Consider the following 25,357-nt stretch of genomic DNA (forward strand, 5'->3'; position numbering starts at 1 on the left):
AGCCACCGTTCCTGTTTTGAATGACACAGGAAGCCACGATTAACTTAAATGGAAGTTTCCAAGCTACTCCTCTTTTGGGGGTGTCCCAACATTGCTTGGCTCTGGGCTGGATATGTACATATTTTGGTACCCTTTTCCATTCCTGTCCTCTGAATCCTTTCCAATTTATGGCCCCCGCAAATTACTTTTAATGGTTGACACACGATGCTTTTGCAACCCCAAATGGACATTTTCCTTTTGTACTCTTGCCCCATTTTGATAACTTACTGCTTCTTAGCAATGTTCACTTTTATGGTGTTTGAAACCCCCTGACCCAGGCTGAGTTTCAGATTTCCCCAGCTCAAGCAGGATTATGTTTAACTGCTAGAAATTGGGGTGGAGTTTGACCCGGACATCACTTTTCAGGCAGTCAGTCCCCCCTCTTTCTGAAATAGGCAGCATGGAATCAGATGCACAGGTTCTGCTTTCACCTTTTGAGGACTGACCCCAGTGATGCTTCTTCCAGGGCCTTGTGACCAGAGCTTTGGCATCCACGTGGCAGAGCTAGCTGCTTTTCCCAAGCATGTGATAGAGAATGCCAAGACAAAGGCCTTGGAGTTGGGGGAGTTCCAGACCGTTGGAAATCCACAGGCCGAGGAGGAAGAGCCACCAGCCAGGAACTTCTACAAAGAGAAGCAGGTTTGCTAACTGTCATACGCTTGTTGAAATCATTTCTTTCCCCCTTTTCTATAATGTATCTACAAGATTTAGATACGGATTTGTCAACAAGAACCTCTTAAGTGATACCACTGCCCCTGGAATGGTGCCCACAAAAAAACATTATAGGGTGCCTAGTATACTCTGCCTGCCTTCCTGTCTCTTGAATCCAGGTGATGGGGTGAGCTCCTGTTGCTCTGTCTCAGCTTCTGCCAACCTAGCAGCTGGAAAGCACACCAGTGCAAGTAGATAAATAGGTACTACTGCGGCAGGAAGGTAAACGGTTTTTTTTTTTTTTTGTGCACTCTAGCTTCCGTCATGGTGTTCCATTGCGCCAGAAGCGGTTTAGTCATGCTGGCCACATGACTCAGAAAGCTGTCTGTGGACAAATGCCAGCTCCCTTGGCCTGAAAAATGAGATGAGTGCCACACCCCACAGTTGCCTTTGACTGGACTTAACCATCCAGGGGTCCCTGTCTCTCTATGTCATTTATCAGAAGACTGATACCCACTTTGAGCTCCCTGAGCCATCTCCTCCAAAACCAGGAAATATAGCTTACTGCATCACTGAGAGTTTTGCATTCTGCGGCCTCTTTGCTTTAAGATGATGATTTGTGGGTGAGCAACAGCTGCTGCATTAACAACTGCTCAGATGATACTTTCTGTGTTTTTGAAGCACTGGCTTGCAAAAGCTCACTCGCCAATGTGTGTTTAATGCTTAATCCTTTTCAGTCTGCAAATTTCTTCCCTGATTTCTGCAGTTAGACTGATGCTGTCCAGACACGTTTGCTGAATGGTATAAACAGAACTGTAAAGAACGCTTTGTGAACTGATTTTGAGAAGTAGCCATGTCAGTTTGCTGCAGCAAGGAAACTCTAGTTGCACCTTAAGATAATGAACCGGATTATTGTAGCCTGGGGTTTTACGGACTAAAGCTCATCTCATCAGTTACACACAGTATTAGGAATTAAAGGCTATCAGGACTTGTATAAATCACTTGGGTGCAGCAGCCAAAGCAAATAGATTCTGTGATAGCAATCAGTATTCACACACACACACACACACACACACTTTAACTAGGAGTCTGAATCTAGATCTTCTGTGTATCACATCTGCTTAATTTGCCATTTTCTGCCATTTTAAGTCATTGATCCACAAACCCATAGTTGTTGAAATTGCTATTTTCAGTGCCAGACGAATGCATTCGTAGGGGCTTAGAAATGGTGCAGCAGAAGCCTCTGAGGCTCCCCACCCACGCTGCAGAGGAATCCAGGAGGGCGCAAATCAGAGGCTGAACATCATTTTCTTTTCCTTTCTAGGAAGGTGAAAAAATAATCAAGGATTTCCTTTCTAATGTGAAAGCATTGCCACTGGCGGACATGTCTGAGGAGGACATCAGAACCAAACTGAAGCAGCTGAAAGATGAAGTCGGGGCAAAAAACAACAGCTATGTGAACGAAATCCTTTCCCAAACAAAGCTAGTTGCGTGACATGAGAAAATCTGAACAAGGAGCCGTTTGAACTCAAGTTGGAAGTGCACAGTGGCACTCAGCCAAAGGCCATTGCCAAAGGAGGTGATGCCACGTCCTGTTTCTCACAATGGCAGGTGCCATGCTCAATACTGGAGACCAGAACAAATTGTTATTTCCCAGCTAGGACTGCATGTTACTTATTGAGTAGTTTTCTCCTATGACGGGTTGTGGATATGTTGAAAATTTTCTATGGTGTTCTAATTTTGAAATCGCTGCCCTTAAATAAATTCAATGCATCATGGTTTGAACTTTTACTCCTTGTTTTATTTCCGCTGCATATAGAAATATTTAAATAAGCAACAGCAGGAAAACAGAATTGGACATGGTGCTCACTATTGCTAGAAATGTTCTCCCATGCCTTATTACATCTGTGTTGAGACTCTGTTAGTTCAGCAGTTTACAATGGGGGGGGGGGGAAGCTGCATTTCCTCCTGGGAAACTTTCCAGGGGCCAGAGGAAAAAATAGGTAGAGCAACAGCTGTAGTAGGCAAGAGATGTAACCACAGTTCAAGAACGCTCTCCAGCCACAAGCAGAAGGACTCAAGGGAGCAGTGAGGGGCATGGCCTGGGGTGGAAGATAACTAGAGAAGGTTTTGAGGGCCAGATACAGTGGCCTGGAGGACTGCTTTTGGCCCCCTGACCTGAGATTTCCCCACTTACCCCTTATTTACAATATTGACTGAGTGAGAACTACAGGTGGGTAAAGGAAGGGGGGAATTTACAGTGCAGTCAATACTGCAAATCAAGTAAAAGTAGCTTTCTAAGAAGGAAGAATCGGGCCTGGAAGGTGGAGCTGTTTTGAGCACCAGAATGGAATGGAGCTCACAGTTCTTTTGCCTAAATATACACTCCTGGTTGTCACTGGGAGTTTTCTTCGTCATTCCAGCTGAATAATTTCGGGAAAGGGCAACACTTCACTGGTAGAGCATACAGGAGCTTCCAGGTTCGATCCCTGGCATCTCCCAAGGATGGAGAGACCTCCATCTGAATCCTGGATAACCGCTGCCAGTCCGGGTAGATGGACCAATTGGTCAGACTCGGTATAAGATGGCTTTGTATGACCCCAACTATACCCCAAGTACATTAGTACTGTCCTCAACCTACGATATCGTTGGGAGACTGAAAGTTCTGGTGGCATCAAAATGTGTGCACACACTACACTAGACATCTTACTTTGTGTGGGGAAATATAACATCAAAGGTGGCTTTTGCAGCCCGATCCTGTGCATATCAACATCAGAATAAATCTCACTAATTTCCATGAAACTTACTCATGAGTTGGATTGCAGCCTTAGTTTGGATGGATTCCAAGGGTAAAATCCCTTCTTCTGCAAAGCGAGAGCCCAACTCTTCCACAGGCTCCGAGGTAAGAAACCATCCATCATACAGGCTGTACCTTGCTGTTTTCTTCAAGCAGAGAGAAGGAAAAGCTACTTGTTCTAATTTCTGCCCCCCCCCCGACTTTCTGGAGTACATTTGCACTGAATGCAGAGCCATCAAAGCCTCGCAGCTGAAATTGTGCTGCTGTTGAGTGTCCAAGTGTCACTTGACTGTCAGCCCTGTGTGCCGATGAGATTTTCTTCCTCTGGTGTGCTTATTTACCCTGGTAATTCATCCAAAGAAGGTACTGAGGACTGAAGGCACAGGCAATATTAGCAGTTCATTCAGTGGCTTTTCAGTTACGGAGGAAAATAGCATTTGGTTGCAGTGAAAGACCTTTTTTTCCTCTTTTTGCAAAACATGGCCCACGGTGGTATATTTTAGAGGTGCTGTCATCTTTGAAAAGGATGGTTTCTGCTTCTATTCAGCGGAGGAAATTGGGATATTATATGGTAGAGTTGTGAGCATTAGGCAGGCAAATGCACTTGCAGTATTTCATTTTCTGGGGGAAAAAATAGCAAAATGCCCATTTTTTAACTTGGTGTTTGAAAGCACCACCCTGGGTCCGCATTTCTCTGTTTTTTCATTGGTGAGACTGGGCCACTGCCTGAAATAAGAAAGTTTGCATTTAATAATAATAAATGTGCTGGAAGTCAGCCACTCGGCACATATAAGAGCGGTAGACTCGTAATCTGGTGAACCGGGTTTGCTTCCCCGCTCCTCCACATGCAGCTGCTGGGTGACCTTGGGCTAGTCACACTTCTTTGAAGTCTCTCAGCCTCACTCACCTCACAGAGTGTTTGTTGTGCGGGAGGAAGGGAAAGGAGAATGTTAGCCGCTTTGAGACTCCTTAGGGTAGTGATAAAGCGGGATATCAAATCCAAACTCCTCCTCCTCCTCCTCCTCTTTATTGCACCACCAGGGCGGCGTCCTGGTGATGCAGCAATAAAACTGCTAGCGCCTTTGCAAAGCTAAGTGTGAGCCAGCACGGTTTCAAATTGGGGGACCACGTGTTGAGATTCCTACTTTGCAGGGGGTTGATGACCCTCAGCGTCCCTTCCAACTCTACAATTCTATGTTTCTATCTGCCTCACATATGACTTAAGGTGTGGGACAGATGGGCATGGTTTGGGAGAAGTTGCCTCGGGCTCATGGGGACACAAGTTAGGCCAACTCTGGCTTGCAAACTGGAAGTTCCCCATCCCTAGCCAGCAACAGGATTAGCCACTTGGTGCTTCAAAGCATAATGGCATTGGGAATGGTCTAAAAGTGAATTACGCTGCAATAAGTATCAACAGAACACTGCCTGGTTGTCCTGTATAGCCTCCTTGAGCATGTGATAGATGAATACGTAATTCTGCCTCGCATGTGCTAATCTAGATAATTGCCATCATAACAAGATTTTGTTTCTGAAGATCTACAGTAAATAACTTGCTCTTACATTTCTCTAAGCCTCCCCCACAACAACCAGCCTTAAAAAAAAAAGCAAAAAGCTGTATTGCTAAACGTCCGAATTCTAAATATATTCTCTCATCTGTTTATTTCAGCTTGGCATTTATCTTCATTGGAGGGGGGGGGTGAGATGCGCTTGGAGTGCATTCTGACAAGTCATCACTGTGATGAAAATAAATGACATTTAAAGCAAGAAATAAAAATAAAATAAATCTTTGGTTTTTGCCCATGCACATCCAAAAGTTGCTTATTAAAGAGAATATCCTTTCCAGCAAGGTGGCACACATGTTTCTAACATTAGGATTTAACATTTTCTGTGTTGATTAACAGAATAGTTGTTCTCCCACATTGTTTCCTGATTCTTCTTTCTAGCAATGGGGAGGGGTTGTCACACACTGTAATAAGCCGGATATTGTTTTGTACAAGGTGTCAGATATATTCATGGCAAATGCTCATATAATGAATGTTACTCAACTCAGGTTTACTGAGTTAAATAGTCCTGTTGAAATTAATGGACCTAACTTAATCACTTTTTCTATTTCAGTGGTTCTACTCTGAGTAAAACTTAGCTAATAATACTATTTTTACTGTACTAGTTCCCATTTAGAAATGCACTAGATATCTATGTGCAGATAGATATATTTTCTATTATGAGAGGAGAATCTGTGACCCTGCAGATGTTGTTGGACTCTTAATTTGCATCACCCCCCACCAGCATGAGCAATGGAGTTGTAGTCCAGAAATATCTGGAGGGAAACGTGTGGGTGTACACACACACACACACACACACACACACAGAGGGGGGGGGCTCCTCCAAATGCAGTGTAATGCGGAATATCCAAAAAGGATCCTATGGTAAGATTTTACGCGAAGAAATGATTACTCGCAATCACGTTATTGGCCCTTGCATAATTTCTTCTTCACTATAAATCTTTGGCCATCAGTTGTGGCTGAGTAAGATTGTCTTCCGTAAACAAGGTCTTAACAGGGAGTCCGTAAGTGACTGTGGAGGCCAATTCTGGATCCACACGTCCTTCCACAGTGGGGACATGGGTTTCCGGGCGGGAGTTGATCACAGTGAGAGTTTGCCAAGCTTGCCTTCCTCTTAGTACGTTTCTTCCTTTTGTCCTGAGTTCGAGCGTCTTCAAAGCCTTTGGTAGAGGCTGTTCTCCAATTGGAGTGCTCACAGGCCAATGTTCCCCAGTTGTCAGTGTTTATACTACCTTTTTTTTAAGATTTGCCTTGAGAGGGTCTTTAAACCTCTTTTGTTTACCACTGGCATTACGCTTCCCATTTTTAAGTTCAGAATAGAGTAGTTGCTTTGGAAGACGATAATCAAGCATCTGCACAACATGACCAGTCCAACAAAGTTGATGTTGAAGACAGTGCTTCGACACTGGTGATCTTTGCTTCTTCCAGTACACTGGCATTAGTTCCTATGGTAATCCTATGGTAAGGATCCTATGGAAAGATTTTACTCAAAGAAATGATTGCTCACAATCACATTATTGGCCCTTGCATAGTTTATTCTTCTTCACTTTAAGAATAACTGTGTGTGTGTGTGTGTGTGTGTGTGTGTGTGTGTGTAAGTGTAATCTGGATTAGTGCCACGTTCATGGGTAAAGTGAACCATGGTCTCACACCAGAGCACTTTGCCCATGACAAGTGTTTGATAAAGAAAAAGCAAACATTCAAGGGACCACCATGTGGTTTATCATCATGGTCTTGTTTGGTCCTGAATGGGTAGATTCACCCAAGTTAGGTCTGGCTACTGAGTGGGGTATATGGTGTTAGTTTCTGTTCTTATCACTGTTCAGCTGCTTGGAGTCACAGGACTCTGTTTACATTCCAGAGACCTTCCAGTCTCACGGGAAAGGAGACAGGATGTGACATTAGTGGTTTCCTGTTTCCTTTGTTCAGTTGCTCTTCTTTCATAGAGAGAGGATGTTTTTTTCTGTCTGCGTAGCTTAGAAATAAACTCTTTACAATGTAGCCCAAACCTCTCGTCTCTTTCCTGTGCTGGAAACTCTGCTGAATGGAACGTGCCTTGGAGCCTCATCAAAGGCTCAGGTCGTTATTCGTCGAGAGGCGATTCCTAAGACTTGGGGGAAGAAAATGACCTTTATCAGCTTGGCCGAGCGGAGATCCCGACATATGTTCCTTCCCCATTCACTTCAGTGGAAGGCATAAGTTCATATGCTCATCCCTACTCCCTCCACTTAGATCAAGCGGAAGATGTTGCACGTGGGGACACTCTCTGAGCATGGGTGGCCCCCTTGTCATTCGACCTATAAGAAGAGTCTGTGGGATCAGGCCACTGGCCCATCTAGTCCAGATTCCTGTTCTCACAGAGGCCAACTAGTGCCATTTTTATCAGAGCGGAGAAAATAATGCATTCCCTTCATGCCATGTATAATTTTATAAACTTATGTCACCTCTTACTTTTTCTCTATACTAAATAGCCCTATATTGATGTCCAAGTAAATACTCCTTTGTGTTAAAGGATCTACATTGGCTCCCAGTACGTTTCTGAGCACAATTCAAAGTGTTTGTGCTGGCCTTTAAAGCCCTAAACAGCCTCCATCCTGTATACCTGAAGGAGCGTCTCCACCTCCATCGTCAAGCCCAGACACTGAGGTCCAGCTCCTGCTGGTGGTTCCCTCACTGCAAGAAGTCGTGTCTGCCCTGTGGAACACCCTCCCATCAGATGTCAAGGAGATAAACAACTATCTGAGGTTGAGAAGACATCTGAAGGCAACCCTGTTCAGGGAAGTTTTTAATGCTTGATGTTTTATTGTGTTTTTAATATTCTGTTTGGAGCTGCCCAGAGTGGCTGGGGCAAGCCAGTCAGATGGGCGGCATATAATTAATGACATTGTTGTTGTTGTTGTTGTACTCTGAGTACTTGGAAGGGAAGCATTTCATGGCCCACTTTTGTTCTGTGGTTATCAAAAAGCTGCTATTATTCTGAAGTTAGTAGCGTTCAGCTGGCCGACTGAATAATCCACTTTTAAGACCAACTAAGTTAGTTCTTGGTATGAGCTTTTGTGTGCAAGCACACTTCTTCAGATACACTGAAACAGAAGTTGCCAGATCCTTCTATATAGTGAGAAGGTGGGGAGGGGTATTACTCAGAAGGGTGGTGGGAATGGGAGATTGGCAGATAGCTGGGATGAGCCTGCTGACGACTCTTAACGACTCTTAACGACTGTAATGGGTCGTCAGCAGGCTCATCCCAGCTATCTGCCAATCTCCCATTCCCACCACCCTTCTGAGTAATACCCCTCCCCACCTTCTCACTATATAGAAGGATCTGGCAACTTCTGTTTCAGTGTATCTGAAGAAGTGTGCTTGCACACGAAAGCTCATACCAAGAACTAACTTAGTTGGTCTTAAAGGTGCTACTGGAAGGATTTTTTTATTTTGACTATGGCAGACCAACACGGCCACCTATCTGTAACTGAATAATCCACTGTGGATCTTTGCTTATAATTGGCCATCACAGGATCATAACATATTGGTCACCAGATACTTCCTCAATCTCAGCCATTTCCTTGGAACTTGTTTGAAGAGGCAGCCAGGATCTGATGGGCTTCCAGCACTGGGTACCAAGGTGGTTTTAATTATGGCAAAGAGTTCACAGCAGTTAAATAGGGAGTGTAATGCCTCAGATGCTACCAGTTTTCGGTTTTGATGCTCCACGTGTGAAAGGACTGATAAAAGAATTAGCATTCTGTGCAGCTTTCCCCTGTTTCAGAAGTGAAGTGCTGGCTTTGCTTTGACTGCTCTCAATCAAGGATATCAACACAGAGGGAGAAAAATGGAAAAAGAACCTCCCTAATGTTCTGAAAACAAAAGAATGAATTTCTTCTGAGGTTTAAGGGCATTCTCCCCCATCTTATCTGGTTATTTATAGCCTGTTCTGGCTATAACAGGCAACCTTGAATTAACATCTCCAAGTTTATGCCTTCCTGTTCTATTGCTCTGATCACTGCTACGCCAGGTACCAATCTTGGCTTTTATTTGCTTAATTTTAAAAATGGCAATGGCAGCAATTACAATAACAAATTGAGTGGGGAAGCGATCATGCACAAACACCTCTTGGCGGCCAGCTCTGCAAAGAGAAGAGAAACACAAATAATTTTGTCGCTAATAAGGCAGCGTGCCCGAACGTAGCAAGTGTGGCTTCTCCCACACACAAAAACACGGCCAGCTTTGGCATAAAGCAGCTAATGAGAAAGGAAAATTAAAATGTCGCCATCAGACCTCTCGCCGTGTCTCCCCTGGAGAAGAAGAATGCCCATCAAGTAATGCCATGTTGCTCTTTAAAGGGATTAACAATCATTTTCTCCTGGAGGCAATGAGCCCTGCCTTAAACTTAGCCTTGGAGCTCCAAAGCAGGTGTCTTTTTCCAAAGAGCAGGACTGAAGGTTTTTTTCCTCCAGTTGGGTAAATGGGACATTTGCCCTTGGGTACTGCTCTGGAAGGATGTTCTGAACAGCCAGCCATGGAGATTCTCCTCTCATGCTGTGTTGCAAAGAACCACTGCTTGCTGCCACTCTTCCTTGTGCAGCCTTGGCCTCCCGCAATGAAAGCTGTGATTATTCTGGGATTCCATCGTTAAGCATAATTGTTTAATTGACACTGAAATGGGGGAATACCTAAATGTGTATTACTGAAGGTTTTAATGTGGAGAAATGTTACTGATGTATATTGTGGTCTCTGAGCTCCTAGAAGGGTTGATAAGTAACTATTGCTGATTTCTGCTAGCTAACACGTGAGTGTTTAACCTAGATCAAGTGGCAAATGGAGATCAGGTTTCAAAATGGAGATTTGCAGCCAAATACCTTTGTCACCTGATCTACGGTTAAACACTATGTCAGAGCTAAAAGAAAAAAGAAAAAAGAAAAAACACTATGTCAGAGCTAGCAGAGAACAATAACAATTAAGTATCAACCCATCTAGGAACCCAGAGAGCTTAATATAGCCCCATGGAAAATCCCCATGATGAAGCCTTCAGTAATACACATTTAGGCATTCTCCATTTCAGTGAGAATTAAACAATTATACTTAACACCCTCCTTTCTCCTGCATCTTCCTGTGCACCCTCAACATCAGCTCCAGAGGATTAGAAGACCATCTGGACAAGATTTGGTGGGCAGGCAGCAGAGGAGGAAACAGAAGTTCTGCTGTGCATTGCTTTGGAAACAACCCCAAGTAGCCAATGTGTTGCTCTCCAGATGCTGCTGGACTAGAGCTGCCATCATCCTTGATCATTGGGCCATGATGGCTGGGGTGGATGGGAGCTGGAGTTTAAGAACATCTGGAGAGCAGAAGATTGGCTACCCCTGAGCTAGTAAGTCTATCTGCGGTTGTCCTTCATGAATTCATCTAATCCCCTTTCGATGCCACCGAAACTATTGCTCATTGCTGCGTTCTGTGGCAGCAACTTCCACAAAGTTGTTACCCACTGCATGAAGAAGTCCTTCACTTTTGTCTGGCTCTCCTGCCAATCAGTTAAATCGGCTGACTCCGGGTCCTAGCGGTATGAGTGCGAAAAGAAGTAGGTTTCTGCCACAAACCTGAAAATGTGGAAACATTTATTTATGTTCAATGGAAGAAACTCTGCGTTCAGCAAAGTTGTTTACTTGGGCCTTTTGCTGAGGGCGTCGAGTGAAAAACGATTGTCTCTCAAGTAACAACATAAATATTATCTTATTATGGATTGAAATAAAACATGGCGTGCCTGGAGAGTCTAAGGTAAAGTTGTATTTTTAACCTTGTAAGGAAAGAGTCTAGAGGTTTGAGCTTAATTAAATTATAAATTGATCCCTCTAACCTTTTCGTCTCAAATATATATATAATGCATGGCAAGCTTCATCCTGGGATGCTGGTAGCCAACGGTATAATTTTCTGCATCCTGGCAGAGGTAAAGGAGAGACTGCTGACGCCCTCTGAGGTGATTTTCAGCGCACATTGAATTGCATAGAGCGCTATTCTTCACACACTGTTGTGTTAATGATCCAGTTAGCGATGAAAAATTGTGTTGGCTTGTAAACACAACTGCCCTGTGGGGCCTCAATTAATGCAGGATGCTTTGTGATGATATTAGCCTGGGGTGAGAAGCTGACTCGGTTTTATTTCACTTATTCGTTTAATTTGAAAATTTATAATCCGCTTTTCGATTCATAGGAGCTCTGAAAAATGGTGAAAAACCTTTTTTTAAAAAAAATCACTGGGAACCCCCCCACCCCAATTTAAACTGTAAACAGTAAGGAAAACCTCAAAGATAACGGAATCGAGAGCTTTTATTTTCTTGTTTTACCACCAGCAGGGAAACACCAATCAAGTAAACTCTCACCGAAGATGAAAGGCTTGAGATAATAATAATAATAATAATAATAATAATAATAATAATAATGTTTCAACAGCATGCCTGAAAGGGCGTCAGGGTTTGGGACTATGTGACTCTTAAGTGGCAACAGATTGCACAGATGTGGAGTCACCACTAAAAATGTCCCGTAACCTCAGTAAGTGTGCAGTCATTGGGGGAGGTATTTTGCGGGTCAGATTATTTGTTCAAGTAGGTGTTAAATAGAATGGAGGACCAAACCAGAACCCCTTTGGAGAGTTGCTTCTGCATAAGCTTCTAAATTGGCAGTTTAAATAAGAACAGAACCATGTTAACATGAGCCGCAGATCAGGGCCACAGTGTGGATTGGGAGGTCCGCAAACAGCTTTGTTTTTAATATAAAAATGAATTCCAGCGCCAGCTTTAAAGCCTAAATGACAAATATGTGGGTGGTGAGAACACCCTTAATTCTTGTAGTTGGTGGTGTAACTCATTGTCTGCTTAGATGTCTAGCCGCTAAGTATGTTGGGATGTGCAAGGGACGTGGGTAACGCTGTGGGTTAAACCACAGAGCCTAGGACTTGCTGATCAGAAGGTCGGTGGTTCGAATCCCCACGATGGGGTGAGCGCCTGTTGCTCAGTCCCTGCTCCTGCCAACCTAGCAGTTCAAAAGCACATCAAAGTGCAAGTAGGTGCTCCGGCGGGAAGGTAAACGGCATTTCCGTGCGCTGCTCTGGTTTGCCAGAAGCGTCTTAGTCATGCTGGCCACATGACCCGGAAGCTGTACGCCGGCTCCCTCGGCCAAAAAAGCGAGATGAGCACCGCAACCTCAGAGTCGGCCACGACTGGACCTAATGGTCAGGGGTCCCTTTACCTTTACCGTTATGTTGCGATGTACAGGGTTGGTGAGATCACCCATTAATCTTTTATCTGGGAAAGGTTTTCTTTTGACTCTCCCAGTTTGTGATTCAGTTGCCTTGTGTTGCTTTGCTTGCTAGTTGATTTATGGGATTTTATTGTATTCTATGGTACTACAATGGTACCTCGTGTTAAGAACTTAATTCGTTCTGGAGGTCCGTTCCTAACCTGAAACTGTTCTTAACCTGAAGCACCACTTTAGCTAATGGGGCCTTCTGCGGCTGCCATGCCACCGGAGCACGATTTCTGTTCTCATCCTGAAGCAAAGTTCTTAACCTGAGGTACTATTTCTGGGTTAGCGGAGTCTGTAACCTGAAGCGTATGTAACCTGAAGCGTATGTAACTCGAGGTACCACTGTACAAACTCTGCTAGAGTTTGGAGGCCTTTGGGACAGAAAAGAAGCAGTGTATGAATGAATCATTTTCATAATGTCTAGCGGCAGCTAGACTAGTGACTGGGAGTGGCCACCAAGACCATATTACACCAGCGCTGAAAGATCTACATTGGCTCCCAGTATGTTTCCGAGCACAATTCAAAGTGTTGGTGCTGACCTTTAAAGCCCTAAACGGCCTCGGCCCAGTATACCTGAAGAAGCGTCTCCACCCCCATCACTCTGCCTGGACACTGAGGTCCAGCTCCGAGGGCCTTCTGGCGGTCCCCTCATTGCGAGAAGTGAGGTTACAGGGAACCAGGCAGAGGGCCTTCTCTGTGGAACACCCTCCCATCAGATGTCAAGGAAATAAACAACTATCTGGCTTTCAGAAGACATCTGAATGCAGCACTGTTTAGGGAAGTTTTTAATGTTTGATGTTTTATTTTTATTTTAGTATTCCGTTGGAAGCCACCCAGAGTGGTACCTCGGGTTACATATGCTTCAGGTTACAGACTCCGCTAACCCAGAAATAGTGCTTCAGGTTAAGAACTTTGCTTCAGGATGAGAAAAGAAATCGTGCTCCGGCAGCGCGGCAGCAGCGGGAGGCCCCATTAGCTAAAGTGGTGCTTCAGGTTAAGAACAGTTTCAGGTTAAGAATGGACCTCCGGAACGAATTAAGTACTTAACCCAAGGTATGACTGTAATTGCCTTTGTAGCCATGTAGCCACTGCCCAGTTCAGAATTGTGCCTTTTCTCTGTATTCCTGTATTCTTTTGCTTTTCAGTTAAGCAAAGCTGTGCCATGATCAGCAGGCGATGAGAGTTCGCAGGGCTCCCTGCCCCATTAACAGAGTTTAGGAATGCACACCAGTAAAGGAGAGGCTGGTACAGATTCAATTAGGCTGACCAGAGCCAGCTGGAAGATGATTGAGGATGACACCTTGATAAAGATAATGAGAGTTTCTTAGGTACGAAACAACTCCAAATATGGAATGTCTATTTTGAAGGCCAGACAAGAGCTGTTCACGTGTTGCTGTAACCTTTCAACCTTTTTGAGTCCACAGCTCCCTTAACCAACTACATTCTTTCTGTGGCACCCCTGTTGGGCTCAAGACCCCAGTTATGTCACCTTCTCACCCTTTTTTGAACACTCCTTTGTGGAGTGTTCCCTCAGCCTCCTTTCCCTTTACCCTCTATTTGGGAGCCCTCTGGGCAGCCGCCGCTGCTGCCCCTGGTCTCTGAGCTGCCCCCCTGCCCTAAAGACAGGTGCCTCCTCACACTGTCCCACAGGGGCCTGGACAAGAATCTACACACATATTAAAAAAACGCTGTGGAAATGCTTTTTTTAAAAAAAAGTTTTGAAAAATACTTTTAATTTTGCATAGCTCACTCTCGCCATCTAGTGACGCATTTGTATATTGCACTTTACAACACATTTAAAACGTTTAATTTGCAGCTGTGTAGCTGAGTCATGGGACTTGCCTGTCCGTTCCCAACAGCAAGGGCTGGCTGGCTGGGCTCCCTCGCCCGCTTGCTTGCTTACTCCGAGGCTGCCTCAGCTCCTGGCAACCAGCACCCCTGACCAGCCCCAGAGGCACCATTTGCCTGCAGAGCTTGTAGCCGGGGCTGCTGCAACAAACAGCCGTGCAAGCCTTTGGGAGGCAGAGATGCGAGAGGGCATCAGAGGAGGGAGGGAAGGAAGGAGGGACAGAGGACAGTGTTGCCAGCAGCACCTCTGACCATCATTAAAGGCACCCCAGGGTACTACAGCAGACTGGTTGAAAACCACTGCTGTAACCAATAATATTGCAGAGATGATATGGGCACGAGGGCTTCATGTATTCAGAATGCTATATAGATGCCTTGAACTCTTGTATTTGCTGCCCAGCTTTTTGAATTACAATGAAGCTGATCTTTCCATGACATACTGTCTTTAATAATAATAATAATAATAATAATAATAATAATAATAATAATTAATACCCCTCCCATCTGGCTGGGCTTCCCCAGCCACTTTGGGCGGCTTCCAACAAAATATTAAAATACAGTAATGCATCAAACATTAAAAGCTTCTCTAAACAGGGCTGCCTTCAGATGTATTCTAAAAGTCTGGTAGTTGTTTTTCTCTTTGACATCCGATGGGAGGGCGTTCCACAGGGCGGGTGCCACTACCGAGAAGGTCCTCTGCCTGGTTCCCTGTAACCTGGCTTCTCGCAGTGAGGGAACCGCCAGAAGGCCCTCAGCGCTGGACCTCAGTGTCTGGGTAGAACGATAGGGGTGGAGACGCTTTATTTTGGCTAAAGAGGACTGGCATATTTCCAGACCCCCACTGTAGGATGACACCTTCTTGTGAGATTCTCATGGGCATTGGCTGGCCAGTGGGCAAAATAAGACGTTGGACTAGACAGGCCTTTGCTCTGACACAGGGGTGGCGCTTTCTCACTATTATTTATTAGAAAAGCAAAACTGTGTGACTTCGCTTATGTACCCTTCCTTCTTGGGGCTAGTTTTGTGCCGCTGGACTCTGTTATTTGCGATGCATCCTGGCCGTCCTTGCTGTGTTGAACAAGGCCTACCCGTCAGCAATCCAGTCGCGATTTCCCACGAGCTTCGCGGCTTGAAAAAGCACAGCTGCAGCTCTGGCAATTGCTGCCAGGTAATTGCTACAGCTGCAGCGCTGTCAGGGTTCTGTGCTACGTTGCTCATTTAATTGCAAGCACACGATGCTCAGGAGATTTTTTGAGTCAGCCCTGTAGCATAGGGCTGCCAACTTTGATATTTTTAAAAATCTGCTACATGGTTGGAGTTTAGGGCAGGGGTGGGGAACCTGTGGCCCGCCAGGTGTTGCTGAACGACAGCTCTCATCACCCCTGACCATTGGTCATGTTGGCTGGGGCTGATGGTAGTTAGAGTCCAACAGTGATTGGAGGACCACAGATTTCCCACTGCTGGTTAAGGCACCGGAAGGACGGGGCTTTCAGGGGACTCCATCCCATCAGAAGGTAAAAGGTAAAGGGACCCCTGACTGTTAAGTCCAGTCGTGGACGACTCCGGGGTTGCGGCGCTCATCTCGCTCTATAGGCCGAGGGAGCTGGCGCTTGTCCGCAGACAGCTTCCGGGTCATGTGGCCAGCATGACTAAGCTGCTTCTGGCGAAACCAGAGCAGCACACGGAAATGCCATTTACCTTCCCACCGGAGTGGTACCTATTTATCTACTTGCACATGATGTGCTTTCAAACTGCTAGGTTGGCAGGAGCAGGGACCGAGCAACGGGAGCTCATCCCATCGTGGGGATTCGAACCGCTGACCTTCTGATCGGCAAGTCCTAGGCTCTGTGGTTTAGACCACAGCGCCACCCACATCCCCTATCACATCAGAAGGTGGAGCCAAATCCAAAGCTTTATCACTTGACAGATAAATGTCACATAGGAAGAAATAAGTTTTTCTTGTTTTTATCTGGTCCCCCCCCCCCCGATATTATATGACATAAATGTGATAAAGGGTTTTTGTTTGTTTTTTAGTTCCCCCCTCTGTTTTTCTTTTTCTTTCTCATTACTATAAAATTGTGTTTTGTAAGGATTATGAGTATTCTGGAATCATAGAATTGTAGAGCTGGAAGGGACCTCGAGGGTCATCTAGTCCAACCCCCTGCAAGGCAGGAATCTCAGCTAAAACATCCATGACTTTTGGCCCTCCAACCTCTGCTTAAAACCTCAAGGAAGATGAGTCCACCACCTGTTTCATTGCTGAATACAGTGGTACCTCGGGTTAAGAACTTAATTCGTTCTGGAGGTCTGTTCTTAACCTGAAATTGTTCTTAACCTGGGTACAAATAGTAAAATTATCATTATGCAAAGGGTCTTCCCTATTTTCATCAGAGAAATGTTGGAGGATATGGAAATACATAACAAATGTATATCCGCACCCCCCCCCCCAATCCAGCACTTGTACCAGTGACTGGTCCCACTGAACTCAGTGGAGCTTACTTCCATGTAAACAAGCATAATCTCAGGCTGCCGGGCTCATCTAATTGGGCCATAAGGAGTTCTGCTGGATGTTTTCAGAGACGGAGTATGATTAGCACTGATTGCTTTCTGTACGTTTATTTTTCTCCTTAATTGGACATTCATTGAAGGAGAGGCATTATTAAGAAGGGAGAGCATTTTCCTCTCTCTAATTTTTATTCTCAAATAAAACTAGTTAGCTGCCACGCAGCATTCCGCCCTCCCCCTCTTTATGAAAAATGCCAGCTATTTTAACTTGTATTTTGACTAGTCTACCTCTCTGTCTTTGCTTTCTGCATCCAAGTATCTATCAATAAAATATTACGGCTCCAATGACTCTATTCATTGAACAGCAGGGGGAGAAAAATCTTCTGGGATCTGTCACCTGATTCTCCTGGGGGTGGGGGTGGCGTTCCAGCAAGTTGTCTTCCCACATGGCGCTGCTTTAAGTGCAATGAAATTCTTTGGTGCTTTCAACTAAATTGAGAATTCTGTTTGAAAAGGCAACGCTCTCCATGGGCCTTGACTCCAGCCAGATTTATCTTTCATTTCCCAGTTTTCAACTGATGTACAGCAGAAACTCCTCACCCGAAATAAACGTTAGTGTGACATACTTGAAAGCAAGAATGGAAGCCTTTCATTGTTCCTTATTGATTAAAAGTTGTGTCTGCAGTGCCCGCTGCTGACGAGGATTTCGTAAGCGAGTAAAGCAAACCGTAATCGAACAATGAAGTAATAAAACACAAATGAAAAACAAGAACCGTAAAACGGAGTAGCACGGCAATGAAATGAAATGAAATGAAAGGAAAATCAATATAGAGCAAGCAAAGCAAAAGCTGGACCTCAAAGCTAGGACAGGAATGGTTTTTACCTGCCTTCAGAAAGCCAGCAGGCAGGAGTCTGTACAAATGTCTCTTGGAAAAATGTTCCTTGATATTGGGGCTACCACAAAAAAGACTCTGCTCATATATGTCATATAATCCAGCTAAATGTTAAGCACTCTAAGCTTCAGGGATTTAGGAACATAGGAAGCAGCCTTCCTTCCTTCCTTCCTTCCTTCCTTCCTTCCTTCCTTCCTTCCTTCCTTCCTTCCTTCCTTCCTTTTGTATACTTAGGGTTGCCATACGTCCAGAACTTTCCAGACATTGCCAGGATTCAACCATCGGAAACAGTGTCCAGGCAGAAATCACTTAAATCGCTAAAAATTCGGACATATGGCAACCCATGTCCGGAAGTGGGAAGTGTAGACTTTGGCGAATTTCCTTTAAAATAACTTAAAAACTTTTTTTTTTTTTTTTGAGATCTTGCCCAAAAAAGCTGAACAACTTTTGTGTCCAGATTTTCACCTTTTGAAATATGGCAACCCTGGTATACTACCTTTATCTTCCAAGGAATTCAAGGTGATATACATGGTTCTCCTCCTCCCCATTTCATCCTCTCAAGAAACCCTGTGAGGTAGGTTAGGCTCAGAGATGTTGACTGGCCCAAGGTCACCCAGTGAGCTTCATTGCTGAGTCAGGATTCGAATCCTGCTCTCCCAGGTCCTAGTCTAACACTCTAACCATTACACCACACTGGCTTTTAAAAAAAATTTAGACCCAATAATAGAAAGATAAAGTCGTAGGGACCCTAATGACAATAAAATGAAGATTATTAGTGAAAGTTGAATGCAAACGTATGCTAGTGTATGTGAATAAAATACAGAATTACAAATACAACTTATCCAAACTAGTCACCGTATATAAAAAAATGCAGTTCTTCAAATAGTACAGATAATAATAACAAGATCTCCAGGATTTTATTTCATACTTCTTCAGAAAAAAAATGGAGAATTATTTGTGAATGGCAGCCATTAATTCCCTTTCAATTTTTCTTTCCGTTTTTTTCTTCCTTTCAGGAATATGTTATTTCCAAGGCCTTTTTTTCCACAGCCGGAACTCAGTTCTGGCACATCTCAAGTGAGTGCCATTGCCATTCTAAGAGAACCTCTAAGAGTCCCAGCACCTCTTTTTCTCAAAAATAGAATGGGTTATTCCCATAAATCTTGAAAGCATAAGACAAAAATAAAAAAATGGTTATCCATTAAATATAAGAATATGCATATGTATGGAACATGGTAAATAATTAAAATAACTACTACACGCAGTTGGGCATTTGAGTTCATCCTAAAGAGTTGTTACTCCAGGAATGGCAATCTAGAAGGCTGCAATATAAACAGGCATTTTTAAAAATAAAATACTCCACCTGGAAATGCCAGAAACTGAACATGGAACTTTCTGCATGCAGAGCAAAAGCACTATAGCTCTTCAGTAGGTGTGGGTCTGTTTCAGATTTTTAAATCAATGGAAATTAAAAGGGCTTAACCTTTTCAGGCTCATGCCCCCTAGTTCTCTGCATGGACATTTGTAAAGAGAGAAAGAAAATAGCATTTGGATCCTTAACTGAAGATTTCTGCTGACCCCAGGATACTAAATTCCTTACCAGAGGAATGATTAGCAAATCCATTGCCTGTTAGAGCAGTTAACTTGAAGGTCAAGACTCTTTCCCCAAGATATTGTTGCTCCGTCACACAAGTTCAATTTCTGCAAAGATCTTTTATCACATTTTTAATCTTTCTTATTGAACAGTTCTACATTTGGGGCATTAATGAGAAGCTCTTGACCAGGCAAGGTCATTGCCTAGTTCCTGGCAGACGTGACTGCTGTCCAAAATGGAATAAATAACTGCAGGGAAAACTGTGAGCATAGGGCTGTCACGATATTAATCTGTTAGCAAGCCTCCTCAGCCGATATGCATTTCACAAACTCCAATTTCTGCACAGTCACTCCAATTTCTGAGTGCTGTGAGATTCCAGGGGTTACCTAGGTTTTGTGTTTCCTTTGGGGCAGTCTTTATGATATATGGTGTATTCACACATATATACAACCTGAGTCTGCAATGGAGGGGTTTCATAGCATGAACTCCCTGAGAGGGCCTTGTTTCCTTCGTAGCCACAGGTTTGGATTCAAATGGAAATCAAATATTGCTCTGTCTCTCAGCTTGCTGCTTTTCTTCTAGCTTAAATCACTCCAAACTCTCTCCTCTCAACCCTGCCTTTGTCTTTCTACCTACCCATGAGTTGGGGGAGGGCCTCCCACCCATTTTTCATCTTGCACAGAGCCCCTTCCTTTGTTCCCTTAATGACCCATTGCCTCACCAGGAAGCTAGCCTGGCTACTCAAGAATAGAACCCCTCCAAAACTCCTAACAATGCAAACAATCTCTTCTTCTTTGGCAATCACTCATAGCCGAGTAAGATTGTCTTCCATGAACACGGTTTTAACAGTGAGTCCGTAAGTGACTGTGGAGGCCAATTCTGGATCCACACGTCCTTCCACAGTGGGGACATAGGTTTCCAGGTGGGAGTTGATCATGGTGAGGGTTTGCCAAGCATGCCTTCTTCTTAGCATGTTTCTCCCTTGCGTCCTGAGTTCAAGCATCTTCAAAGCCCAGGACACCTTTGATAAAGGCTGTTCTCCAACTGGAGCACTCGCATGCCAGTTTTCCCCAGTTGTCAGTGTTTATACTCCTTTTTTTTATATTTGCCATCAGAGAGTCTTTGAATCTCTTTTGTTGACCACTAGTATTACGCTTTCCATTTTTAAGTTTGGAATAGAGTAGTTGCTTTGGAAGACGATAATCAGGCATCCGCACAACATGACCAGTCCGACGAAGTTGATGTTGAAGAATCATTGCTTCGACACTGGTGAACTTTGCATCATTAGTTTGCTTGTCTTTCCAGGTGATGTGTAAAATTTTCCGGAGACACCATTAATGGAATCTTTCAAGGAGTTGGAGATGACGTCTATAAGTGGTCCACGTTTCACAAGCATACAATCTTGGAGTCTTGTGAATTAGGGTCTTTAGGCATTGACAAGAGTGAGTCTTGGCAGATTTATCCAGTCACTTTGCAGGTCTTAAAAAAATTTTAAGTTCTGAGCACACACAATGTTGGAAGACAGGGTGAGTGGGTGTTGGTCCATTGCCTTGAGAATGCAATCCATTCCCTACTTTCCAAGAGGGCAATTCACTACATTTTGTAGTGACACTGATTGGTTGCATAGCATTGTGATGTCGCCTTCCTTGGTATGTGCTCCCTGATTGACTTGAATAACACAGTAAGGAAGCAGGAGGGAATGTGTAAAGGTAAAAAGGTAAAGGACCCCTGAACGGTTAAATCCTGTCAAAGGCAATTATGGGGTTGCAGTGCTCATCTCACTTTCAGGCTGAGGGAGCCGGCGTTTGTCCACAGCCAGCTTTCCGGGTCATGTGACCAGCATGACTAAACCGCTACTGGCGCACGGAGGACCGTGACGAGTGCCAGAGCGCACAGAAATGCATAAATAAATAGATGCAACTAGTTAAAAGAGGCACATTTAGATTTTAGTTTTTCTAGGGCAGGAGTCAGCAAACTTCAGCAGGGGGCTGGTCCACTGTCCCTCAGACCTTGGAGGCGGATGGCGGACTATATTTTGAAAAAAAATATATGAACGAATTCCTATGCCCCACAAATAACCCAGAGATGCATTCTAAATAAAAGGACACATTCTACTCATGTAAAAACACGCTGATTCCTGGACCGTCCGTGGGCCAGATTAAGAAGGCGATTGGGCCGTATCCGGCCCCCGGGCCTTAGTTTGCCTACCCATGGTCTAGGGATACTGATGCTGCCTCCTCTTATTGCTCCCATTATTCTTTTGGCAGCTGAGATTTTGGGCCAGCATTATTTGAAGCCTTGCTGACAATAATTCCCACCCTCGAAATCTTCTTTGCTGAAATGTGAAATAACATCCCCTGGCCCTTGCTGTATTTAACATCCTTTCCCTCTCACTGGCTTGTAATGACTTGTACAAAGCGGTCATTTTGCTGAAATCACAGTGTTGACATGGTTTTCAATCAATACCTTGTAAAAACACTATTTTCCCTCCCCGCTTGCGTCTTTGATATTGCAATGTGCGCTTATACCTGTTGGCTGTATGAGGTATTGGCTTTCGTCTTTCGACTTGCCTGTTATCACCTTCCACTTTTCTGTGCTGTTGCTGGGGGTCTTGTTTGAGGAGCTTAACATTCAGTCAAATAAAGGAGCAGCAGCAGCTGCCTTAGGGCTATTGTAGTGTGCGTTTATCACAGGATGTTTCCCGCCAAAGAGGAAATCCAACTGGGCTCTGTCATGAGTACACAATGCCTCCATCTGCTCTCCCTGAAATCAATGGGAACATTTCCGAGAGTGAAAGATGGGTTATAGAGAAATATTACAGAGGCGGGTCTTGATGGAACAAAGACTTTGTTCCTCTTGGTTGTTAGAACTCTCACTGAAAGTAGGGATGAACTTGACCTGGGGAAAGTTCACAAACACAGCCTTGTGGAAGGCACCTATTGCTCAGCACCACTGACATCACTAACTTCTCAGTTCCCTGGCACAGTGTGGTAGCTGCATTTGTGAAAACCAAGGCTTATGAGGAACGGTTGAAGGAGTTGGGTATGTTTAGCCTGGAAAAGAGGAGACTGAGAGGAGAGATGATAGCCATCTTCAAATATCTCAAGGGCTGTTTCATGGAAGTGGGAACAAACTTGTTTTCTCCTGCTCTGGAGGGTAGGACTCGAACCATTGGATTCAAGTTACAAGAAAGGAGATTCTGACTCAACACCAGGAAGAACTTTCTGACAGTAAGAGCTGTTCGACAGTGGGATGGACTCTTTTGGGAGATTGTGGACTCTCCTTCCTTGGAGGTTTTTAAGCAGAGGTTGGATGACCATCTGTCATGGATGCTTTAGTTGAACTCCTTGCATTACAGCAGGTTGGACTAGACCAGCGGTTCTCAACCTGTGGGTCCCTAGATGTTGTTGGACTACAACTCCCATCATCCCTGAGCTCTGGCCTAGCTAGCTAGGGGTGATGGGAGTTATAGTCCAACAACATCTGGGGACCCACAGGTTGAGAAAGGCTGGACTAGAGGATCCTTGGGGTCCCTTCCTACTCTACATTTCTGTGATCCTAAATGTTGTGGTTGGGAAGCAAGATGGAGGGTGAATCGGTCGGTATAAATACAGATGCATGCATGCATGCTGTGCTTTAGAAAGGTGAGAAGACCACCTGCTCAAAGTGTGGCACGTTGTCTTTCATGCACTCCCTAAACTAATGTTCTTCAGCCTGGAGTCCCAGATGTTGTTGGGCTACAATGCCCATCATCTGCAGCCATCTTAGCTGATGGCCAGGGCTGGTGAGAATTGTAGGGCAGCAGCATCTGAGGACTCAAGGTTAGCAATCTTCCCTTTTTCTGAGTCAGACCATTGGTTCTGTGATAAGAATTTTAAGGTCTTAGGTATATAATAAATGTACCAACCAAGCACGTACGTAGATCAGCACAGGAAGACCGACCTGAAACCATTTTTGATTCCCAAACTGACCAAATGTTTTCTCTGCAAGGTCAAAGGAAAATGGAAAAGCCTCCCCATTGTCTTTTCCTTCACAAATCCTGTCTTAAGTGTATGTCTGTGTTTGAATAGGGTGAGCCTGTGACCTGGCTCAGGAACTAAGTATTTATCATTACAAAGGACTGGCCAGGCTCCCCAGGGTATCCAATCAAGTGAGCCTTAACAGGTAACCTGTCAGACAAGATAAACAACGCACTCAGATTTCTGCTGTAGACCACCTTTTCTGTGATGTAGGTATGATGTATCTGGGGGGTGGTCTTGGGTTACACCCCTTCTGTGAGGTATGTATGATGTATGGAGGGGTGGTCTTGAGCTCCAGGGCAGGCACACCTTGGTTCTGGGTTCCTCCTTTCCCGTGTGTGAGGGGATCACCCTGTTGCAACAGATCAATAAAGATCAGGCTTACTAGCTGCCTTGTTTCTTAATATTCCCTGGTTGGCCTCTGTTATTTTCTCCTACCAATAAGGAACCTATATGGGCTCTTGGATACCCCATTAAGGGGGAAAGGGCAGATATTTGTTTACAACAGTCCATAGAGCTCAGCTTCATCTACACTGATTGGTAGTGGCTCCACAGGATTTCAGACTGGGGTGTTTTACTAGCTGGACCCGGAGATGGCAGGGATTGAACCCAGGGCCTTCAAGAATGTGAAAACAGGGGACTTTCAGACTGTCCCTTTTGTACGCAAAGCGGATGCTCTGCCACTGAGCTACAGGCCTTTTTCCAAAGGTTGAACAATATTTCCTTAAATCAACCTATGCCCTCTGGCATAGTAGAGGACACTATCCCATTGCCAGTGTTGAAGCAAGATTCAATCGCTAGTCTGACTGGCTTCTGTATGCGGAATGGGGCAGGGGACGACTTGTCCTTTGAGTCAGGCATCAAGACGTCGTTCATTGGGCCTGATTTATTGCTCCGGGAGATTTGTGTTAACAGCCCCTATCCAGAATCCAAAGGATTGTGTTGGGAAATGAAAATAAATTACGCACCGACACACCCTGGTTACACACATGAGGTTCCTAAACCAGGAATTCTGTATTACTGTTCTAGAAGTCCATATTCCCACTGTCCCCAGCCGGGCCCCCTGCTTTCAGGTTTGCTATTGGAATTGGGGGTCTTGGATCATAAGGGATTTGTCTTTGTCTCTTTGGGTGCCCCTGCCTCTGGTTCCATGTGGTTGTTAACACAAGCCTTCAGAGTGGCTTTGGTTTAGCAACAAAAACACAGAGGACAATATCTGCTTCTAGGAAGATGCGTGTTTTGACAACGAAAGCTTAGAGGATGAATGGACACAGGTGCAGCATTTGCTCGCAGCAAGCATATTTTGTTCAGCCAATATCATTTTGCCATAGTGGAAAATGAAAGGCACAGTAAGCTAAACAGCTCTTTTATTAAAACAGATACAGTATTTCTTTAGTATGCCCTGAAAATAGTGACAGCCTGTCACTATTTTCTAATGCGTGGGTGTGAAATCTCTGGCCTGTGAGCCAAATTGGGCCCACCAGGCCTCTCCGTTTGATCCATGAGGCCAGATTGCACAAATACATACACCTCAACCATCCCAATTTAAGGAGGACAGCCTGAAATTACAGAAGCCATCCTGACTGGCTTCTGATTGGATTCGGGAATGTCCTGTTTTTGGGTCTGTTCCACTGGTGCGAGCCAGCTGGCTTGTGCCAGAGCACTGGACCAAAAGATGCTCAGGGTTTTTGGGGGTCTTACACTCTCACACAAATCATCTGGCTCACACCAGAGAGCCAGACCAAAAGATGTTCATTTTTTGGTCTTGCAGGCTTGTACAAGTCGCCTATGAGGAGCTAAGGACCAAAATGCGAGCATCCCAATTTTGATCAGTGGGATGTTGGAGGGTATGCAAATACAGTTGACTGGGAGGTATCGTGCAACAAGCCCACTTCCTGGAATTATCAGACTTTTTACGATAAAGAACATGGTGGGGAAATGCACTGGAAAGTATGGGATGACACTTGATGCATTGTCTAACCTCCCCACTAACAAATCATGTTGAATGCTAAGTAAAGAGCTGGCATAATCTAATCTCCTTGCAAGTGTATCAGGCTGAATGCTCAAGAAACAGGTCATCTGGAAGTGCCCATATTGTGTGTATCAGAACATTAACAGTACTTCACTAGGGCACGCCCCCCCACCACAATGGACAAG

The 25,357-nt window shown here is 44.6% G+C and overlaps 1 protein-coding gene and 1 long non-coding RNA gene across 2 annotated transcripts in view; one reads left to right on the forward strand and one right to left on the reverse strand.

Moving 5' to 3' along the window:
- MSH2 (mutS homolog 2) overlaps positions 1 to 2,475 on the forward strand; it is a 52,822-nt gene extending 50,347 nt beyond the window's left edge. Inside the window, exons 15-16 of the mRNA XM_081000900.1 lie at positions 506 to 678; positions 2,015 to 2,475. Coding sequence (XP_080857026.1) covers positions 506 to 678; positions 2,015 to 2,185 — 344 coding nt within the window. The 3' untranslated portion in view covers positions 2,186 to 2,475. The remainder of the gene's footprint in view (positions 1 to 505; positions 679 to 2,014) is intronic.
- A 4,088-nt stretch (positions 2,476 to 6,563) lies between these two features.
- LOC308472543 lies at positions 6,564 to 17,397 on the reverse strand. Its single transcript, XR_013983570.1, has 2 exons — positions 17,092 to 17,397; positions 6,564 to 7,153 (listed from the first exon to the last, which is right to left on the reverse strand). It is a non-coding gene; the product is annotated as an uncharacterized lncRNA (long non-coding RNA).
- Between the last annotated feature and the right edge of the window lie 7,960 nt (positions 17,398 to 25,357).

This window comes from Podarcis pityusensis, assembly GCF_964106645.2.
Source record: "Podarcis pityusensis genome assembly, chromosome: 3".
Classification (NCBI taxonomy): domain Eukaryota; kingdom Metazoa; phylum Chordata; class Lepidosauria; order Squamata; family Lacertidae; genus Podarcis; species Podarcis pityusensis.